This window comes from Euprymna scolopes, chromosome 14 (assembly GCF_053919585.1).
Source record: "Euprymna scolopes isolate OS-2025 chromosome 14, ASM5391958v1, whole genome shotgun sequence".
Classification (NCBI taxonomy): Eukaryota; Metazoa; Mollusca; class Cephalopoda; order Sepiida; family Sepiolidae; genus Euprymna; species Euprymna scolopes.
Genome location: NC_136495.1, coordinates 123,178,674 through 123,201,256, shown reverse-complemented (window position 1 = coordinate 123,201,256; position 22,583 = coordinate 123,178,674). Strand labels below are relative to the sequence as shown.

Here is a 22,583-nt window from a genome sequence, read left to right as displayed (position 1 = left end):
GCTTAAATATGATATTTTAATTTTTGCAGATTTTATATATATTATTATAGAGTTAATGTTCTATCGATTTTTATATATTATAAAGTTGTGATTTTAAAAATATATATTCATATGACTTTGGTGTCTCAGATGGAATGGAAACCGAAACTAAAACTTATGAAGAAAAAAATATATGTATATAACTTGAGATCCTTCAGCTATAACTGAAACCGAAACCAAAACTTATGAATAATTCTTGGTAAAATTATTTATAACAGGAACTGAAAGTCAATAACAATTAAATGACAGTCACTCGGATGTAAGTGTGACACACAAAATAAATAACACACGTTATTCTAGTAATATATTGATTATCAAAGAGTATCTATTTAAGCTATTGGTTATTTTTCCTCTTATCTCTGTCTGTCTGTCCGTCTGTCTGTCTGTCTGTCTCTCTCTCTCACTCTCTCTCTCTATCTCTCTCTCTTCATATGTATATAATTAGGAACGTGCCCTTGGATCATGATATATTAAATATATAGGCTCCCTCTATATAGGCATTATACTGGTAAAAATGCACAATGTTTCTATCTTTAGCATTTAGGTAGATGACCCCACCCCTTAAAAAGATGTTTATTTATGCACATAGTAAAAACAATATATAATAACATTTATATACGATACCTATTTTACACTACTGGCGAATCTTAGTGGCACAGTGATAAGGCGATGGGTCCAATTATTAGAAATCCGTTTAAACACATATTCATTGGTAATATTTTCGTATCACTGTGTGTTTTGTGTGTGTATCGTTTTTTCAGAAAAAAAATGTACTATTTGTTATCGTTGTAAAGCTCTACGTGAATACGTACTTGACTCTTTATATACTCAAAGTGTCAGTTTTGGAATTCATGTAATTAACTGAAATGTGTTTATTTTGTTTTATTATTATTTTAAAGCTAACGTTACCTATGTTAGTTTCGCAAATATGTTTATCTGTAACCTAGTTTCTTTCTTCTGTTCTGAGAAGAGGCATTAAGTATCGAAATGACATGGTATCAAGAGTTTCTATAACTTTCTTGTTTTTCTTAATAAACTGAAAAATAACCATTTATATTCTTATTTTATCTTTAATTATATATATATATATACATATATACATATATATTTAATTCAAGGCAATATTTATATGTATATATATATATATATATAGATAGATATGCATATGTATATATATATATATATATATATATATGTGCTTATGGAAACGTACTTATTCAGTTATATTTATATATATATATAGATAGATAGATAGATATGCATATGTATATATATATATGTGTGTGTGTGTGTGTGTTTATGGAAATATGTACTTATTCAGTTATATTTATATATATACATGGATATGCATATGTATATATATATACATGTGTGTGTATGTTTATGGAAATATGTGCTTATTCAGTTATATTTATATATATATATATATATATATATTTAATTCAAGGCAATATTTATATATAGATAGATATGCATATGTATATATATATATATATATATATATATATGTTTATGGAAACGTACTTATTCAGTTATATTTATATATATATATATATATATATATATATAGATATGCATATGTATATATATATATGTGTGTGTGTGTGTATGTTTATGGAAATATGTACTTATTCAGTTATATGTATATATATATATATATGCATGTGTGTGTATGTTTATGGAAATATGTGCTAATTCAGTTTTATATATATATATATATATATATATATATATATATATATATATATATATATATATATAATTATTTTTTTACTATAATAATTAAATACATACAGACACTAGTGTTTCATCCTTTCGGGATTCTTCAGTGCAGGGTGTCACGATTAACACCAGCCGAAGGATTCGAACCCCGCGACACGAGACATCTCTGGCTCGATTAGCGGAGACCGTATCCATTCGGCTACCATTAACCGTGTGAGATAGCGTTGAATTTTAAACATTTTAATTTAAATGTTCATTACGCCAGTCAGACAGTGATCTTATCGTTATACGATGATCTATGCATAAGAGCTAAATTGACCGACTTTTAATTCAACTGAAAGTGCTCAACGATAAGAAATGAATTTCTTAAAGAGGCTGTCATAATTATTTTTTTACTATAATAATTAAACATTATATATATATATATATATATATATATATATATATATATATATATATATATGCATATGTATATATATATGTGTGTGTGTGTGTATGGTTATGGAAATATGTACTTATTCAGTTATATTTCGCCCTTTATTTATGAAGCTCAATTTATGTTACCATAACTACAAAGCATATACAAATAAACGACAAACCTTCATCTTACCGTTTGTTCTTTTCGGCATGTTAAAAATGTTAAATACTTGACATCACTTGTTTCGTCGTGCAGAAACAATCATATAATTATTACGTCATTTTTTTACTATTATCCGCCCTGACTCATCGGAAGAATAAGAACTAGAATTTGGGCATTATTACATAATTCCGAAAAGTATGAATTTATTATATTTGCGCCATTTGGAATTTTATCTTTCATTATATGCATATATTTGACTTTTATAAATATATGTGTGTATTTATTTAGCTATACATATAAATATAATCATTATATTATATATATATAATTATATATATATATATATATATATATATATATATATATATATATATATATATATATATATATATATATATAAGAATAAAGAAATAAGATTTTTTTGGACCATTTGGAATTTACCCATTGGATTGGAAATTTTAAATTCGACCGTTTTGGATTTTACCATTCTTGGATTTTTTACCCTTCACCATTCATGTGAAATCTTTTTATCATTTTTCTTTTGCCTCCTGTTCCCCTTACCTCACCTTTTTTTTTTTAACCAAGTAAGATCTGTGACTTACTTGTAGTTTCATTAAATACTTTTATATGCAAAATCCGATCCTGCATTTTGCTAATTCCTGCCCTCTGATGAGAAGGAGAGTATTTCTTCGAAACTCCGCGGATTCAGGACTATCCACTTATCTTGCGTTTCCTTTATTAAAATTAAATATGTTTTTAACTCTTTTTCAAGATGTCTTTTAACATGTTTTTTTTAATCATTTGTTCATATATACATATATATATATATATATATATATATATATATATATATATATATGATTAATGCAAGAGAACTATATGCTCAATCCGTTAAATCCAATGTAGCTGAGCAGCGGCTTGGTTCCCAACAGTTCTAGCAAATAGCAAATAGGATCCTGAACAGAAACGTGCGTTCTATCCCAACCATTATCAATGGACTAGAGGTCATCTCGACAGCATCCGACAAAGCCAAACTATTTGCCAAAAACTTTGCGGCAAATTCTACTCTGTGCGACGAAGGCCATCAACTCCCTATATTCCATCCTATAACAGACAACATGCTATGCAACATACACATATATGTGCGGGAGGTCGCCAAGTTAATCAAGAACCTTGACTCCAGTAAAGCAACTGGTCCTGACGGTATTCTAATTATAGTGTTAAAAAAATTACAACCAAAACTTGCCCCCATACTTACCAAACTGTTTAAGCGTTGCCTTAAGGAGAAGTGCTTCCCAACACCCTGGAAAACCTCATCAGTATGCTCTGTATTTAAGAATTCAGGTGATAAGTCACCCCCCTCTCAGTACAGACCAATAAGTCTCCTGTGTGTCATGAGTAAGTTGCTGGAATCCACAATAAATAGAGAAGTAGTCAACCACCTCAACAAAAATAACCTTTTTAGCGACACACAATATTGTTTCCGTTCTGCTAGATCTACAGCAGGATTAGCGAATCTCTCGACAAAGGCTACCTTTCTAGGGCAATTTCTCTCGACATATCAAAGGCCTTTGATAAGGTTTGGCATAAAGGCCTACTACACTAGATTTCCAGCTATATCGTAGCTGGAAATATTTTCTCGATCATTAAATCATTTCTCTCAGATTGGGCCTTGATAAGTGGTGAACTCCATGTAAATATATATATAATCATATATATATATATATATATATATATATATATATTTGAATTTGAATTTTATAAATATATGTGTGTATTTATTTAGCTATACATATAAATATAATCATTATATATATATATATATATATATGAATTTGTATTTTGTAAATATATGTGTGTATTTATTTACCTATACATACAAATATAATCATTATATTACAAGGTAGAAAAGCATTTCATCCAAGGCATGAAATTTTTTAAACAAAATGTTTTTACTATAAGCTTTAAAAATAAAGGTACAAGATTCAATTTGAAATTTATGTATCTTCAAAGTGCACTTTTATAAATTTTACAAAGTAAGGTATAAAAATTTAATACCCTGCTTTGTAAAATGTAAAAAAGTGCACTTTGAAGATAAATAAATTTCAAATTGAATCTTGTACCTTTATTGTTAAAGCCTATAGTAAAAACTTTTTGTTTAACAATTTTCATGCCTTGAATGAAATGCTTTTCTAACTTGTATTGTATCTTTTTAAGATTATATTTTATTTAATTTAATAATTTGGATTTTAAAAAATGAACGTGATTTTGCATGTATTTATAAAAACTCTCCTACTCTCTATTTCAGTTTGTATTTCTCCTCACACCACAACTCTTTTTTGCAACCCCCTCTTTGTATTATTATAAGTCTGAATATTCTCTCTGTTTCAGTTTGTATTTCTCCTCACACCACAACTCTTTTTTGCAACTCCCTTTTGTCATACGGACAGAATAATGAGAAAATCTGAATTTCTTTATACAAAAACTTTAAAATAACTTTTTAGATTAAATTTTTCAAACTTCTTTCAGAATAGAAAATCTTTACAATTTAATAAGGAACATATTTCATATAGGTTTCATTAAATATATTCAGTATATAACGAGAAAAAAGAGATGAAAATTTCAAAAGGACTGTATAACTGGTTACCCTCAATAGTAGCGCTCGCCAGGGAAAGTCTTTTTTATTGTTATTCAATTATTATTATTATTATTATTATTATTATTATTATTATTATTATTATTATTTAAAACATTTTGTGTCCTGCTCTTTCGCGCAGGACTAATATATATATATATATATATATATATATATATATATATATATATATATATATATATATATATATATCAGAATTTGAATTTTATAAATATATATGTGTATTCATTTAGCTATACATATAAATATAATCAAATCGTTTTTTTTTTCAGGACATCAAAGTAAGGCATGGCAGTTGGTATCAGTTGAAGTGTCAAGCAATTTCACAAGTTTTAATATCATGTTCGAAGCAATTATTGGGGGTCCAGCATCCGGCGATATTGCAATCGACGATTTCAGTGTACTCAAAGGAAAATGCAGCAACGAAGGTAAACAAGGAAATTCTCATTCCCTCAATTCAATTTTCGTGTGAGATGTGAAAAGATGCATATCAATTTAAATACCTAGATACAGCTTCTCATCGATGTCGTCATTCTGTACTATCTTTTGGATTTCAATGCTTTATTAATAACAACCTTGAAAATAAGTAACAATATATATATATATATATATATATATATATATATATATATATATATATGAATAAAAAAGAATGCGAAAAGTATAAAAGCTTATAACTTTTCTTTATTCGTTTTTAATTGGTGACGCGCAGGAATACAAAATAATAATATTATGAAAAAAAATTAAAAAACTTCTTTCATAAGTACATAATTTTCGACCGATCCTTTAGTCTTCATCGGTGTATATATAGTGAGACAGATATTGTTGAATAGCAAGGAGTGGTTTTACTCAATGATTCATTTTGTAATTTTTCCACTTTTCGAATCGTCGTTCTTATGTCTTGGTCGAATTTGTGTACGAAAGATCCGTAGTTACTTTCGTCTACCTGTCTATTTCTTTTTGCAAGTACTTTCAACTGATTTTCTTCAGTCGTCTTCAGGCAGTTTTTGATTACTGTTTCGGTTAAAATCTAGATGCTTATATATGCTTCAGTACAAATTACATTTAAATTACTTAAAATAGTGAAGCGTCTCGTGTGTAAAAAATACGTTTTAACGTGTTAAGAACGTGACTAAAATGGTTAAATGTGTGCGTTACAAACTGGAATAGAATTTACAAGTTTTGTTTAATTCTTTTAATTAATTCATAAATTTACATTACAACTTATATAGAGATATACATATGTAACTATATGCACAGATGCACAGATGCACATTATATATATATATATATATATATATATATATATATATATATATATTGAGCACTGTTGAAGTAAATACTTATAGTTTACGCATAAATTTATACTTTCACATATTAATTTATGTGATTAAATAAATTAATAATATATACAGTGATGATCATATTTATTGGCACGGTAAAATAAAAGTTAAATTTTGTCTAATAAATTCTAAAAAAGGGATTAAATTAAAGAAAATAACAAAGTATATTATGTATTTTTAACTGGCCTTTCCGATGCAGCAATCGGATTTTAGAAAAAATAAATAACAAAGGAACAACAAACATAATTGCAAAAAACCCTTGTTCAAAATTATTCTTTGTTTTTCTTTTAGTATCAGTATAATATCAATCAATTTCCGGTTTACGTGCTTTCTGAATTTTTTATAGCCATATTATGCTTGTTTAACGCTAATTCAGTGAATAATTTTTTCAGATAATTTTTAGATAGCGATTTATTTAAACTATTATAAGTGACTAAATTATAATTTTCAATTGCCATGGTTAAAACTAAGGAACACAGCGAAGACGTCAGGAAGCTTGTTGTAGCATGCCATACCAATGGGGAGGGCTATGATAAGATTTCAAAGAAGTTAAACCTTCCCGAATCCACTGTTAGAGCCATAATAAACAAGTTCAAATCGCAAGGCCACGTTATGAGTTTAGAGGGTAGAGGGAGAAAAAGGATTCTTTCCCCAAGAGATGAACGGAAAATTGTTCGACAAGTAAAACAAAACCCAAGGATCTCTGTTGGGGAGATTGTTGATGAACAGAGCACCTCTGGAGTGAATGTATCTCGACATACAGTTGGTAGAGTTTTGAAGAGAGCTGGTTTAAAAGCATGTCGTCCGAGAAAGACTCCCTTATTGAAGCCTATGCACCTGAAAGCAAGGCTAGCCTTTGCAAAACGTCATATTGATAAAGATGTTGCATTCTGGAAACGTGTTCTATGGACTGACGAAACGAAAATAGAGTTATTTGGCCATAATAAAGTGTCTTATATTTACAGAAAATCTGGCGAAGCTTTCCTGCCTAAGAACACCATACCCACAGTGAAGCACGGTGGATGCAGTTTGATGTTTTGGGGATCCTTTGCTGCCTCTGGATCAGGGCGACTTGTTAAGGTCACAGGTAGCATAAAAAAGGAAGATTATGTTAAAATATTGGATGAAAACCTGAAAGACTCTGCTAAAGAGCTCTCACTTGGTCGTCGTTGGTGGTTCATGCAAGATAATGACCCAAAGCATTCGGCTAAACTGACTAAGAAATGGCTTGAGGACAATCATATTAATGTTTTGGAGTGGCCATCACAAAGCCCAGACCTTAATCCAATTGAAAATTTATGGAGAACATTAAAATTGAGGGTAATGCAAAGGAAGCCTAAGAATCTTATTCAATTGGAGGATTATTGTCAGGAAGAGTGGGCTAAAATTACTACTGAAGAGTGCAACAACTTGGTTGTAAACTATGAAAAGCGACTGAGGAAGGTAATCAAGGCCAAAGGCTATACAATTGATTATTAAATAAATCGTGCCAATAATTTTGAACAAGGGTTTTTTGCAATTATGTTTGTTGTTCCTTTGTTATTTATTTTTTCTAAAATCCGATTGCTGCATCGGAAAGGCCAGTTAAAAATACATAATATACTTTGTTATTTTCTTTAATTTAATCCCTTTTTTAGAATTTATTAGACAAAATTTAACTTTTATTTTACCGTGCCAATAAATATGATCATCACTGTATATATATATATATATATATATATATATATATATATATATATATATATATATATATAATTATTGATATAATAATTTTTTAATACTTACAGACACTAACATTTGATCTTTTCGAGAATCATCAGTGCAGGGTCACACGATCCCTACTGGTCGGGAGATTCAAACCCAGCCACGAAGCCATTTCTTACTCCATTAGCATTTTAACATCCATCCATAATGATCTAATGGTTATAACATCATGATCTATGCATGCGAGCTTAGGTGACCGACTTTCGATTTCAACTTTAAAGTGCTCAACAATAAGAACCAAGTTACTTTATATATATATATATATATATATATATATATATATATATATATATATATATGTCTGTGTGTGTGTTGTTTAGTTACGTACACAGGCACTTTAAAATGGTCCTAGATAGAATACAACTATGTTATCATTAGTAAGATGCAAAATTGTGTAATCGATTCACATGAGAATCTGGCTATATATATATATATATATATATATATATATATATATATATATATATAAATATATATACATACATATTAGGTACGTGCAAAATGAATGCCGATGCTCAAAATGTATAAATATTTTTATCGCTCCCTTTTACTGAAAATTTCACGAAAAATCAGGAAATCAACCAATTTTAATTACATTTTCAGTATTTATCAAATAATGAGCGTGGAATATAATGAATTAATAATTTTTATTTAAATACTAGTGGAGGTACCCGGCGTTGCCCGAGTGTTTGGAGGTGTGTGTGGTTGTTAATGAAAACCAAAGAATAAGCGAAGTAAAAAAAGAAAACAGAAAAACGAACGTTAAAACTTAAGCGGGGGGTACCCGGGTGGTGGTGGTGGGGAGGGGGAGGGGGGTTAATCAAAACATCGGAAAAAAACAGAAAAAAACTAACGTGAGGCAAACGAACGATGTTAAATGTAAAAATCAAAAAAATAAATAAATAAATAAAACAGAAAAACAAACGTTAAAACTAAAAACAAAAATATAACACAGAAAAAATGGCTTAAATGAGCCTGTTTCGATATTAAAATTTAAAAAATCGGTTGGTACCCGGGTTTTTTGGGATGTGTGTGGTCGGTCGGGGGTGGGTATGTTAATGAAAACATAAGAATAAACGAAGTAAAAAAAAAACAGAAAAACAAACGTTACGTGAAAATGGCTTAAATAACACTGCTTCCATATTAAAATTTTTAAAATCGAAATAAAATCTCACACCAGGATTCGAACCCAAAACGTTTAGATAATGACCCAACGCTCTAACCAACTGAACTAACACGACGTACATGAAATTTAGTCAGTTCTTAAACTATTTAAACTAAATCAGGTCATGACGTCATCTGACGCATACGTAGAACAAATCTCGTCATGAGAGGACGGTTTTTGTTGAAGCCCCTGTAGAAAATTGTTGATTTCAGCTTGAAAAAAATTAACGTTTTTGGCCAATTTTTCGATATTTTTCGGGCGAAGGATGGAGCTTCAATATGATAGTAAGTTTGTTAATTTTTTTTCTGTTTGTCGAAAGTTTTTAGCGGACACACAAGCACACATACATACATACATACATACATATATTCATACACACGTTTTCGCTTTTATATTTATAAAGATGAGTGGAAATGTAATCTTTTGTTTAAATAAAAAATACCTATGCTAAAGTTATGGTTTTCTGTAGTAAATAAAAAACGCAAGAATTTATTTTTGTTTTTTTTTTATATAAATAAAACATCGTAATTTGTAACAATGCAAAAAATAATTTTTAGAGGAACATTACGAAAACATCCCCTAAAGTCCGTATTAAGGAAATCGCTATAACTCGAAAACAATTTAATTTTTCGAAGTACCAACATTATCATTGAATTAAACATTGTTTATTTAATATTTTCACACAAAGAATTATGATTGCAAAAAGTGTTTCTACTTTTTTAAGCTTATATTTTTACGTAATCTTTACATGTAAGATTCTAATATTTCCATTGCACGCATGAACGTATAATTATCAACGTAATATAATGTTCATATAATCTTAGAAGATAAAGTAAAAAAAATTAAATTGGAAAACAGGAACATAGAAAATAATTTAATTATAAAATGGTAAAAATTATACGAGCGTTCCATGTCGGTAATTACGGATGCACAGACTTGAAAAGAAAACCATCTGTTTTGCCCACACCCTCTCTTTAACTTCCCAGCTGTTTGTGTTTATCACTTTTAAATTTCACGTAGAAATTATGATACATTTTAACGTAAGCCTGTATTTTTTAGTGTGTAATTTTTTCAATAATTAGAAATTGTTTTCTTACCCAGTTGTAATTTTGTATTGATATTAATAAATAATGGTGCTAACTTTTTTTCAATGAATAAATTGTCATTAGTATCATTAATGAATTTAATTAACGTTTAAGCATTTTTAAATGAGTTAAGGGGTCTACGACTCAAAAGAAAGTAAAGACAAAAGTCGCTTGGTATGCCGGAATAATGTTTAATAAAGAAGTAAATTATGTCTTATTTGTCCTTCCATACATATTTGAATTTTGTCGCCAGAGTTTTTTTGTTTTTGTTTTTTTTGATACGATAAACAAGTTTCGTTCTACCAGTCTAACATTTTGGGATAATTATTACTTTTTAGCAAAAGTTAAGTACATTTACTGTATTAATTCATTATCTTAAAACTTTAACTTAATACTTAACTTGGAAATATTTTCAGAAAACTTATATTTTTCTTGCCAGAAAAATGTAAACACGATCTTTATCATAATGAATTTTAATGTGAGCTGTGGTTTTTTCAGATTTGAGATAAAATTATTCAGGTATTTTTTATTATTTCACACACTTATTTTCTTGCAGAAATTAACTTTAAACTATAATTTTTCAAACAGAATTTAAAAAAAGTAAACGAAAATTTAAAAAAGATTATTATGAGTAGCCGGCGTTCAAAACCATGCCCCCTACGAAACAGCCATTAAATTGCCCGTACCTCATATATATATATATATGCTGTAAAAATTCTTGTTTGTTTTTTGTTTCAGGATTGTGTAATTTCGAGAAAGACATGTGCATATGGCAAAATACTAACGATGATGATTTCGATTGGATTATAAAGGAAGCTGACAAGAATTCCGATTCATCCGCCCCGAGATTGGATCACACAAATGCCGAAATCGGATCAGGTAAAATTAAAATCTTCAAAGATATATTTTCTTCTAGATTTTCTACATTTTTCTTTATATAAACTGAGTTCTGATGTATCTCTACTGTATTCAATAAAAAGAAAAATAGGCAAAGTTCTTTTCGGAAATATTTAATTATTTATTTTATCTAGTGCCCATTTTTATTGGTTATTAATTATATTTTATAATTAATATTATCCTTATATTATTACGCTTATCGCTTCGTCAGTTATCATACTGTGCATCCCTAAAAAGGAAAGTGGAATATTCCAAAAAGTGGAATATTCCAAATAAACCTTGTCACCCTTGAAAAGGAAATTGAAATATAAAAAAAAATTGGTATCGCTGTTGAGGCAAAAATAATAAAAATAATTTATCTTTCTTGACCTTTTGGCTAAGATCAAAGTGTAGTATCTGTTTATCAGGTGATACATTTCACGTTCTTCTCTCTCAGTGAAAGAGAACTCCTTTACGACTAAGACAATTTTTTCTCCACGTTAAAAAACTTTAAAAAAATGTCTAAATCTGTCCCGTGGGGAGACATTGTGAATAGGTACTATGTTTAATGTAACAAAGTTTTAATATTAAAAAAGTCACTGGAAAAAGTTATTTCTGATTTAATTACAAAATGCCCTGGAAATGTCACTTTTGATTAATTATAAAACGCCCTGAAAAATGTCCATTCTGATTAATTTTTTTGTTTACTTGCCTCCCCAAAAGGGCGGAATTGGACATGAGGTCGGTTATAAATTTAGGGGGAAACCAGCTCCCCAAAAGGGGCATTCTGGTCAATAACAAAAATAAAAATAGTATCAGTAATGAAGGATTTCCCCTCCATTAACCAAGACCAAAAAAGAGGGATTTAAGTCACTAGAATGCTGAAACTGATACTACACTCAGAAATTCATGTTGAAGCAATGGTTGCCTAATCTCTAACCGTGTTAATGTTTTTATGTATTACTTTCGAAAAGCTGCTGAAACAGTTTATGATTTAAACATTACTTTATTTCAAGTATATTTTAAGCAGTGGGTTACGGGATATGAAGTCAGTCCCGGAAATTACTCAAGCCATTTACGCTTTAAACATTACTTTATTTCATGTATATTTTTAACATTGGGGTGGGGGATATTGAATCAGTCCCTAAAATGGGTGAAACCATTTACGCATTACACATTACTTTATTTAATGTATATTTTTAACATTGGGGTGGGAAATATGAAGTCGGTTCCGGAAAATGGCTGCAACCATTTACGTTTTGGACATTACTTTATTTAATGTATATTTTTAACAGTAGGATGGGAGATAAGAAGCCGGTCCCGGAAATGGCTGAAAAAGTTTACGATTTATACATTACTTTATTTCATGTATATTTTCAACAGTGGATTGGGGATTATAAGTCAGTTCCAGAAATGGCTGAAACAGTTTACTATTTAGACATTACATTATTTCATGTATATTTTTAGCAGTGGGTTGGGGATATAAAGTCAGTCCCGGAAATGGCTGAAACAGTTTACGATTTAAACATTACTTTATTTAATGTATATTTTCAACAGTGGGGTGGCGGATATGAAGTCATTCCCGGATTGAATGAGATGTGCAAATATATACTATCAGAAAGTGTCGCCCAGTATTGAATGAGATAGGTGGAAAGCATATAGTAGCAAAATACCCTGCGTCGCCCGGGATCAAATGAGATAGGTGAATGATATATATTAGCAGAATATGCGGCGTCACCCGGGATTGGATAAGATAGGTGAAACATATATACTATGAGAATACCCAGAATTGATTGATTTGTTTGTAATGAAATAACCAACCCAGGCAATATATCAAAGTTATTATTTAAGTAAGGGGGGGGCGACACAGTGGTTTAAAGTTATGAAAATTATTGTCAAAATTAGTAACATATCTAAGAATTATAAAAAAATGATGAAATGTGAATTATTCCATTGGTGTGTTTGTAATGATATATTAAGCCCAGACAATATATCAAATATATTATATGTAGGAGGGAGAGGCATAATGTGGGGTTTTAATTATAAAAATTATTGTCGAAACTTGTAACATATCCAGGATTATGAACAACGATTAAATGTGAGTTAATCGATTGTGTGTGTTATAATAAAATAATCAGCCCAGGAAATATATCAAAGTAATTATGTTAGTAAAAGAGGGCGATAAGGATGGTTTAAATTATGAAAAATAATTGTCGAAATTAGTAACATATCCAAGAATTATGAAAAATGTAACATGTTGTTTGATGCATTAGTGTGTTTGCAATGAAATAATCAGACCAGACAATGCATCAAAGTTATTATTTTAGTAAGTGGGGCGATGATGTGGGTTAAAATGATGAAAAATGATTATCAACATTAGTAATATATCCAAGAATTATGAAAAATGACAAAATGTGAGTTAATTGATTGGTGTGTTTGAAATAAAATAATCATCCCAGATAATATATCAAAGTTATTATTTTAATAGTAGGGGGTTGCTAATGTGGGTTAAAAATATTATAAATAATTGTCGAAATGAGTAACATATCCAAGAATTAAGAAAAATGATTAAGTGTGAGTTAATTGATAGTTGTGTTTTTTAATTATACACAATAAGTAGTCCTGGTCCGTGAAATTGTCTACACTCCAAATACTCACAAATATCTCTTCGCAAAAGAACAGTAAAAATGTATACATAGGATGTCAATAGAGCAAACGAAGCAGCATTAACTTTTATGCGGGGAAGTATGAACTATGGATTGAAGAAGCTAGTTTCTAGGGAATATTGAAATTCACAAGCGACCCTGATCGCATGTATATCTCGGTCAGAAGAGATGACGACGTTAGGTTTTTGCAGTTCTTGCAGTGAGATAACGACGTCTTTCTATATACAGTGCTTGGTGCACACACATAGTGATGCGTCTCGTACTGACGAACGTACACATTGCTTAACTTCGGTGAACTAATGAGAATCGGAGTATCAATATGATCATGTAGTATATATTTTATCGATAAATCACATGATTTTAGATTGTCGGGATTTTTAGCAAACTCAATAAAGATTATAGAGGGTAAAAGATTATAAAAATTGATGGCAGAGTCTATGCATATATTATATATCGACTTTATTTGCGTCTTGTAATAAGAACAAAACGTAAAGAATTAAGAGTTAAGAAATGTTTAAAGGACATAGACGAAGAAACTCTTCTTTTATCCATATGTGGACTTTAGATTGAATTATTTAGACGATGACAAATTCTGTTAGTGTGGAAGCGGAAAAACGGAATTTCAGGGGTATCAGATTCGCTGTGGAAATCGGAAATATTTGTGCATATGTTCTGATGCCAAAAACGATTCTTTGAATTGTTTTATTCTTTGCTTTTTAGACAAAATTTTCTATTCTTAATACTAATATTAAAATGCTATTTATTGAGTCTTAACTACCAATAAAACTCAACAATATGCATTGCACCTCACAAGTGCATTTTATGCATTTGTGAAAACACATGCATACATTACACAGTAATCCGAAATTTAATTTAAAAAAATCAACAACTCTGTAGATATACATATTTATATATTTAAAAATAATCGGAATCAATAATTGTATCGGAATCTGTAATTTTGGAACAGAATCGGTAATTGTATCAGTCTGGGAAAATGTTGTAATCGCCCTATTAATAATCGCTATATTTAAAATTCCATGAGTGTGACTCGTCGTTAATAGAGATGCTCCAAGCCAAAGTCTACGACCAGGTTTTGTTTACGCAAGGATCACAGTGTGGTATATGTTCTGATGCCCTACTTCACCCTTTCAGTCTTTGGTTAGTGAAGGAAAAAATCCTTGATGACTTGGACAATTTTTATTTTTATTCCTATCCAGAGTACCACTTTTCGGGGAGCTGGATTTTCTCCACATTAAAAACCGACCTTGTGGAGAGGCAAGTAAATTGGAACATCTAGTAATACATTATATGAATGACAGTCACTGATTGGCTCTCACTGAGGAAATCGCGTTAGCTCCCTCTTATGTAGTTAATTCAAACAGGTGTTTGGCTTACACTGTATTATTTTTGAGTCGTTGTGAATTTCGATATAAGTAATTAATATATCGAACCAATATAAAATATTTCAGCCAAGTAAATGTCGATTATTTCAGAAATCTTTTTTTGACGATGTTGTTGTGGTTTTTGTTAAGCATTATCTATTCATTTTGTATGGAATAGGCAATTAGTGTTGGCATTTGTTTCCTCGATATCTTTCTTGTTAGAAGTGTTTCTAGAAAGACATTGAGTATTTGCAGGAAAAACAACGTAAAGGTTGTCAACATCCATAAGTGAATGTTTTTATGTGGAACGAAATATATTCGAACTTGGCACACCTAGATTATCAGACTGTGTCGTCAACCATTTAGCTACCGCCGATATTGTTGTTATATTTATTGGACCAGGGGGCACAAAATATTAGAAAGTAAACAATTCAAACACGATAAAAAATAATAAACTATTTTGAAAGAAACAAGATTTTCTAAAATACTATAAACTCAATGAATATACATGTAATCTTCGTTTTTTAAAGTGACCTTAAGCTGTATATGGCATAACCGTAATGGCACACAGGTTTCTGTTTGATTACCGAAGTTAAGCAACGTTGAGCCTGTCAGTACTAAAATGGATCATCATTTGGGAATTTCAGGTGCTGCATATTCTCTCCGCTTATTTCGGCATTGTTTATAGTCGTCCTAAACTTCTTGCAACTGGACTAAAGTAGTGCCGATTCAGGAGTGGGACTGCGCAACCCTAGCCTCACTATTTCACACAGCTACCATTACAGGGGTTATCCATTGTCTTTCGATACTGAACGGAGACACCGCAAGTTGTATATTATTTTTAATATCGATCAGTTTCGAAATCAAATCATTTAACCTTGCCATCGAACATGAATAAACCCAATATCTGTGTATCGAACTGATGTTTTTCTTTTCTTTATGTAGCAGGTCATTACTTGTACGTCACGACTGACCACAATCCTCCTACAACCAGAGCTGTCATAGAAACTACTGATTTTGAAGCACGTTCAAAAAGCTGCCTCCATTTTTGGTTTAATAGTAACGGACAAGATCCAGGAACATTGACAGTTGGTATCAAATCAAGAGGCTATCATCGCGTTATTTGGCAATTGGTTGGAAATAAAGCTGGACAATGGCCGACAACTGGAAAGTGGCTGGATGCCCGAGTTCAAATCCCCAGAACGTCTCGTACATTTACAGTAAGTTGTTGATTCACTGATGTGATGATGATGATGATGATGTTACCTTTTTTGAGTCTTTTTAATTTTTAATTTGTTTTTTTTACGTTTCTTTTTAATTAAGATAATTTAATTTTGATTTGTTTTTCCTTTTAATTTATGTGATATATTTTTTTTTTAATTTTCTTTATTAAATTTCTGTATTTAATGTGTTTTAGTTTTTCTGTACATTTCTTTATTTTTTTTAAATTTTAATTCATGAAAAGTTTTGTAGTCTAAAAATGCCTGAGCATCACCATCGGCATTACCCTATACGAGAACTTCAGACGATTAGCAATAAATTATCGCTTTCTCAAAGAGAATGCGTAACCTGTTCGGAGGGTCCACCTAGGATTGAACAGAACCAGATATTAGACCGGCAGCAGCGAGCAATAGTCGGACAGATTCTGTTGTAGGTTGTTCTTATTCTTCATAATTTGCTTTTATAATACCTTGTATTAATTATTTTTACGTGCTTTTACCAGGGATTGAACTCAGAAACTTTTGAAGCAAGAGGAAGTGTCAACGGATACTGTCGTTGAATATGGAATCGAATGTGTCGAATTGACCTCCAGTAGGGTCTATTAGGATTGAATTACTACTTAAAATGCTTGAGAAATCTATGAACCTACAATTTGTTTTATTTATAACTAACTGAAATACCCGGCGTTGCGAGGTTGTATTTGACATATTTGAATATTCCGTTCTCATGCATAATTATCTAATTGATTAAATGAAACATTAATTCATAATGGCTTCTCTTTCCATATCCCCTATGAGGTAGGAGGAGTGGGTGCGTTTTATTTTATACATATCTCGCCAGCCGTACTAATTTTCTTTTCTAGTTTAATGTTTATATCTTTTAGTTCTTCTTCATTTAAAATACGATGCAAGAATCTATATGTTAAAACGATAGCGCTTTTGATTCCACTTGCCGTAAAATACGTTTATATTTCAAATCATGCAGATATTCGCATTTATTAATATAAAAATATGATGACAAATTTTTTTTTATTTTTTTAAATGACTTAGTGCCACCAGCTCGAATCGAAACCAAAACAGTTCACGATCCAGCCGTGTGCTCTAGCGATTTTGATATCGAAACAAAGATGATAAAGCCAAAATATTAGCACACTTGAAATAATAAATTTTATGTGATCATGCGCAGAAAGAAGTATAAACATGTCGTCTAGTTGAAAAGAACATTTCCTATTTCAACATACCGATATATGTCTGTATGCATTATTCATCAACCCAAAGATTTCACTCGTTATAAGCAGTCCTTTGTGTATAATTACTATTACGAGTTTACCTGTTAAATATTTACACACACATACATCTCGCATCCATCCAGCGCTGCCGTAGCCAAAATTGAACTCACTGCACGAGTTTGTAGTGTAATGCAAATCTTGTTGGTAGTTGACGACTTGATGCTTCGCCAGGGCTACCGAGGGGATTTTTTTTTATCGTAACGCCATCACTAGACAGGGTGCCTATCACGGCTCAGGAGAGTCCCATTTTCCCTCGAGAGAAGGATAGACCGCATCAGTTTCTTGACCTGGTATTTTACCTCGCGGTACATACAGCGCCTCGCCTTCTCAAATGATCACCCATCTGGTACTGACCAGGCTCAACATTGCTTAACTTATATGATCTGACGAGAACCAGTGTCTCAACGTGATTGTGCCGCCTCTAATATACATCTACTGTTTTATTTATGTAGGATTTTGCTTTTATTCACTACGAAAATACATATTTCGAATAAAACGTAAGGGATTAGTAGAATTAGGAACCGGATATATAGTGTGAAGTTGCGCAGCAAGATGTTTGTTCACATTACAAATACATTTTTGCATTTTGATCGAGTCGTTGAAACAAGGAATAAGGAGGCAATTCCAAAGGCAAGCGGCCAGGGTTAGGGTTAGGGTTAGGGTTAGGGCCAGGGTTAGGGTTAGGGTTAGGGCCAGGGTTAGAAGTTAATAGAATAAAACCTTTAAAGGTTCATGGAGAACTCAGCAGTAAATGAGTGAGATTTTGTTGACGGTAACGGTCTATTAAATAAAGACATTTGCGTACTCTGTCTAAAAAGACCGGTTACGTCAGATTTAGGAGGGAAACCGGATAATGCTTAGACCTTCAAGAAGACTTTTTATGTTAACATATGCTCGCTAATAATCTCCTTGATTGATATCAAATATTCAGAATTATTACAAAAACCGGAAGTTATGAACAATTCTTGTTCCCTTGCATCCACCATGCTATTTATAATCTGTTCTGTCTTTGATTTCTAAAACGATCTGTTGTTACTTTTAAAGAAATTACGTGCGATTTGCCCGTACAATCCCTGTGTAGAGAAGTCTTCTCTATCTTCTATAAGTTCAAATAAAATATATATTTCTCTTTTATGTAATACGACTTTATTGTATGTGCATTATCTGCGATGACTCTCCTTTCTTAACAGGTAACTATTGAAGTCGTTGTTGGCAAATCCGGATACGTCGCTGTCGATGACATCTTGTTTGACAACGAAAAAGATTGCTCGCGTAAGTTTCTTCCTTCTGTTTGTAAATTAATTAACAGAAACGATTTTTATTAAACAAAAATACCTATAAAATCGACACAATTTAAACTCGATCTGTACAAAACAAAATTGTTTTAAACATGTACCAGACCACGGAAAACACATACCCAGACTTAACTTTTACTATTCCGGAAATTTTCTATCTCAACAGAATGTTCTCTCCTCCGTGATTAATATCAATAAAACGCGAAAATACAGAAAAGTAACTAAAAAAAAAAAAGTTTTGTTCCGAAAATGCTATTTTTAGATATCGAAAGTTTCAGCTTCTTCTTCTTCTTCTTCTTCTTCTTCTTCTTCTTCTTCTTCTTCTTCTTCTTCTTGTTATAATAATAATTTGATAAATGGAAACTTTCAACGCGTTGGATACGTATCAGATAAGTAGAACAATGTTTAATACCTTTAAAACGACAAATTATAGTAACATATCCCTGATTTTTACTGTATTTTTGTTTTATTTTCTCACTGACAAGGAAGGCAAACCAAACACCGCTTCTGTAAGGTTACTCGTCTTTTGAGCCGACATGTTTGGGGAAAATATCCCCACAAGTGATTATTTTCCCACCGGTATTTCTTTTTTTTTTTTTTTTTGTACTAAATTCTCGTTTTATTAAAATTCTTTATTTTGACTCATTCTCTGCCAAATATAATATTAATTCCAGTCAGTGGTTAAATGCAAATGTATCTAAAATATCCCTCTCCTCAAGGGGGAAAGGAAAGAAAAATCGGTAACTATATCTGACAGTATTACGACGAATCCACAATTCAAATACACTTGTAAATATGGGAGGGGAATCTATCTTCAAATATCTCTAATTTCGAATTACATCTACGGACTTACACTAAGTAAATATTAATAAGTCCTTTGAACCTCTTCCTTAATTTGTTTTTGCCCATGTCCCATATGTATGTGTGATAGTGCACGATACCTACTGTATACAGGGGAGCGTTACACTATCCCTGCAGCAGAACCACGAGTAAAACAACTCTGGGCCCGGTGTTGCCACAAACAGCAAAATATGAAAAATGTGAATTACAAATAATCCAAACCGTGGGACCCAGAAGAAAGATCTGTGTCATGATCGACAGGTGCTCCTTCGGTAGTCAGCATGGGGGACCCGGTCGTCATCCTGCGAATGTTGGCCAACTTTTTTATTTCAGAAACTCAAATAACATGGACGCTGAACAGGTACGTATAACCTCTAATTTCAGGGAACAAAATGATACCGAACAAAGAAAGCACAGCCATGATAACCATCAAAAGGAAAAAAACGAAGAAAGAAATGGACAACAAAAGAGAATAGACTCGTAATGGAATGCTACTATAGAAGTCATCTTAAATATAGATATGGAGGTTATCGAAAACGAATGAAAGAACTATGGTACATATCCAGTGACTTCCATACGACAGAACAAAGAATTGCGGACCAAGCAAAACTGATACCCAAGAAAGGTTGGCTCTCTAATCTAGAACTAACAGAAATACAGCGAAAAATAAATGATGAAACTGAACAAGAAGCATCCCCCAACGGAACTGCTCGTAGAGCAAGACCAAAAGTTGAAGTCCCTCAAGTAAAAACACCAAAGGTCGGGACCAACAAAGAACGAAGTCCACAAACGTGGAAACCGAGAACAATGAAACAGAACTAACAGAGAATGAAGCAAATGAATTAAATAAAATGATAAAGCTGATGAACGAGGAAAAAACAAAGCTCCCGTCGTTAAGGAACCAAGAGCGGAAGAAACTAAAAACGGAAACGGAGAAGGTTAACAAGCTCCTCCCACATATCCCAACAAATACAATCACAGACTTAAACAACTTAATTTACGCAGGCGCCAAAATGGTAAGTACGAATCTGAAACCAGAAAAAACAACAACCGGAGACAAGCAGATCTACAAAACATGGATGAGAAATAAGACCAGAACTCCAAATACACGAACATAAAAAAGAAACCAAAATGGTCAACAGAAAGAAAGCAATGTGGAGAAAACGGAATATTGGAAAGGTAATTGACAGGGGAGGCTAAACAAGAAACATGAAGAACTGGACCAAAAAATAAAAGCAAAAGAAGCGAGATTGAGACGATATAGATATAAAGCTGAACAATGCAAACAAAACAGAACATTTGAAACTAATGAAAGCCAAGTCTACCAAAATGTGAACGGAGGAAAAACAAAAACAGAACAACCAAATCCGACGGAAACAAAACTCTACTGGAGTAAAATATGGGAAGAGCGACGAGATCACAATAGAAATGCCGAATGGCTGAAAGACATGAAAGAAGAGTTACAACAAATAGAAGAAGGAACAGTGAATGAAATCAACAAGGAAACCCTAAAGAAAACCATAGGAAAAATGGCAAACATGAGAGCACCAGGGCACGACGGGATATATGCATACTGGTTCAAAAAATGCACAACCTTACACGAAAGGCAAGCCCAAAACCTGAGAAGATTTATACAGGAAGCAAGCGTACCAGACTGGATGACAAAAGGTAGAACCACATTACTACAGAAGGACAATGAGAAAGGAACCGTCCCTAGCAACTATAGGCCAATCACCTGCTTACCAACTATGTGGAAGATACTGACAGCGCAACTGAAGGAAAAAATCTACCACTCCCTGAATAACCGTGGACTCATCTCCGAGGAGCAGGAAGGATTTCAAAAAGGAAAAAAAGAACACATGACCTGTTATACATAGATCAAAAGATCCTAAAGGAGGTAAAAAGGAGGAGAAAGAATTTAGCAATGGCATGGATCGACTACAAAAAAGCGTACGATACAATGGATAACAGAATGCCTAAAAATGCATAAAATACCAAGCAGGATCACCAATGTAATAGAAAATGCAATGAAAACATGAAGACTGGAATTGACAGCTGATAGACAACACATAACAGAAATTAACATACAAATAGGCATCTTTTAAGGAGACTCACTATCACCACTACTGTTCATCATAGCCATGATGCCCTTGAACAGTATTCTGAGAAAGTGCCAAGCCGGATACAAGTTCTCCGATACAGAGGGAAAAACGAACCACCTGATGTAAATGGACGATCTGAAACTTTTTGCAAGGACCGAAAAGGAGCTAGAAATACTAATCAACACTACCAGAATTTTCAGCCAAGATATCCAAATGGAATTTGGAATGGAAAAGTGCGCACAACTAGTTATAAGAAAGGGAAAACTAGAAACGACAGAAGGCATGGAACTACCCAACCAAATAGAAATGAGGGCACTAGGAGAACAAGACGACTATAAATACTTGGGAATTCTGGAAGCGGACACCATCAGAGCAACAGAAATGAATAAGAAAATTGGAAAGGGATACCTCAGGAGAACAAGAAAACTCCTGGAAACTAAATTATATAGCAGAAACCTAATAAAAGGTATAAATACATGGGCAGTATCACTAGTAAGATACTCTGGACCGTTTATAGGGTGAACAAAAGAAGAACAGAGACAACTCGACCAGAAAACCA

General features: G+C 31.8%; 1 protein-coding gene across 1 annotated transcript in view; it reads left to right on the top strand.

Annotated features, from left to right (window-relative positions):
- LOC145292796 (MAM and LDL-receptor class A domain-containing protein 1-like) overlaps positions 1-22,583 on the top strand; it is a 497,041-nt gene that overhangs the window by 8,308 nt on the left and 466,150 nt on the right. The window contains exons 4-7 of the mRNA XM_080138835.1: positions 5,270-5,425; positions 11,093-11,233; positions 16,224-16,498; positions 18,978-19,059. Coding sequence (XP_079994961.1) covers positions 5,270-5,425; positions 11,093-11,233; positions 16,224-16,498; positions 18,978-19,059 — 654 coding nt within the window. The remainder of the gene's footprint in view (positions 1-5,269; positions 5,426-11,092; positions 11,234-16,223; positions 16,499-18,977; positions 19,060-22,583) is intronic.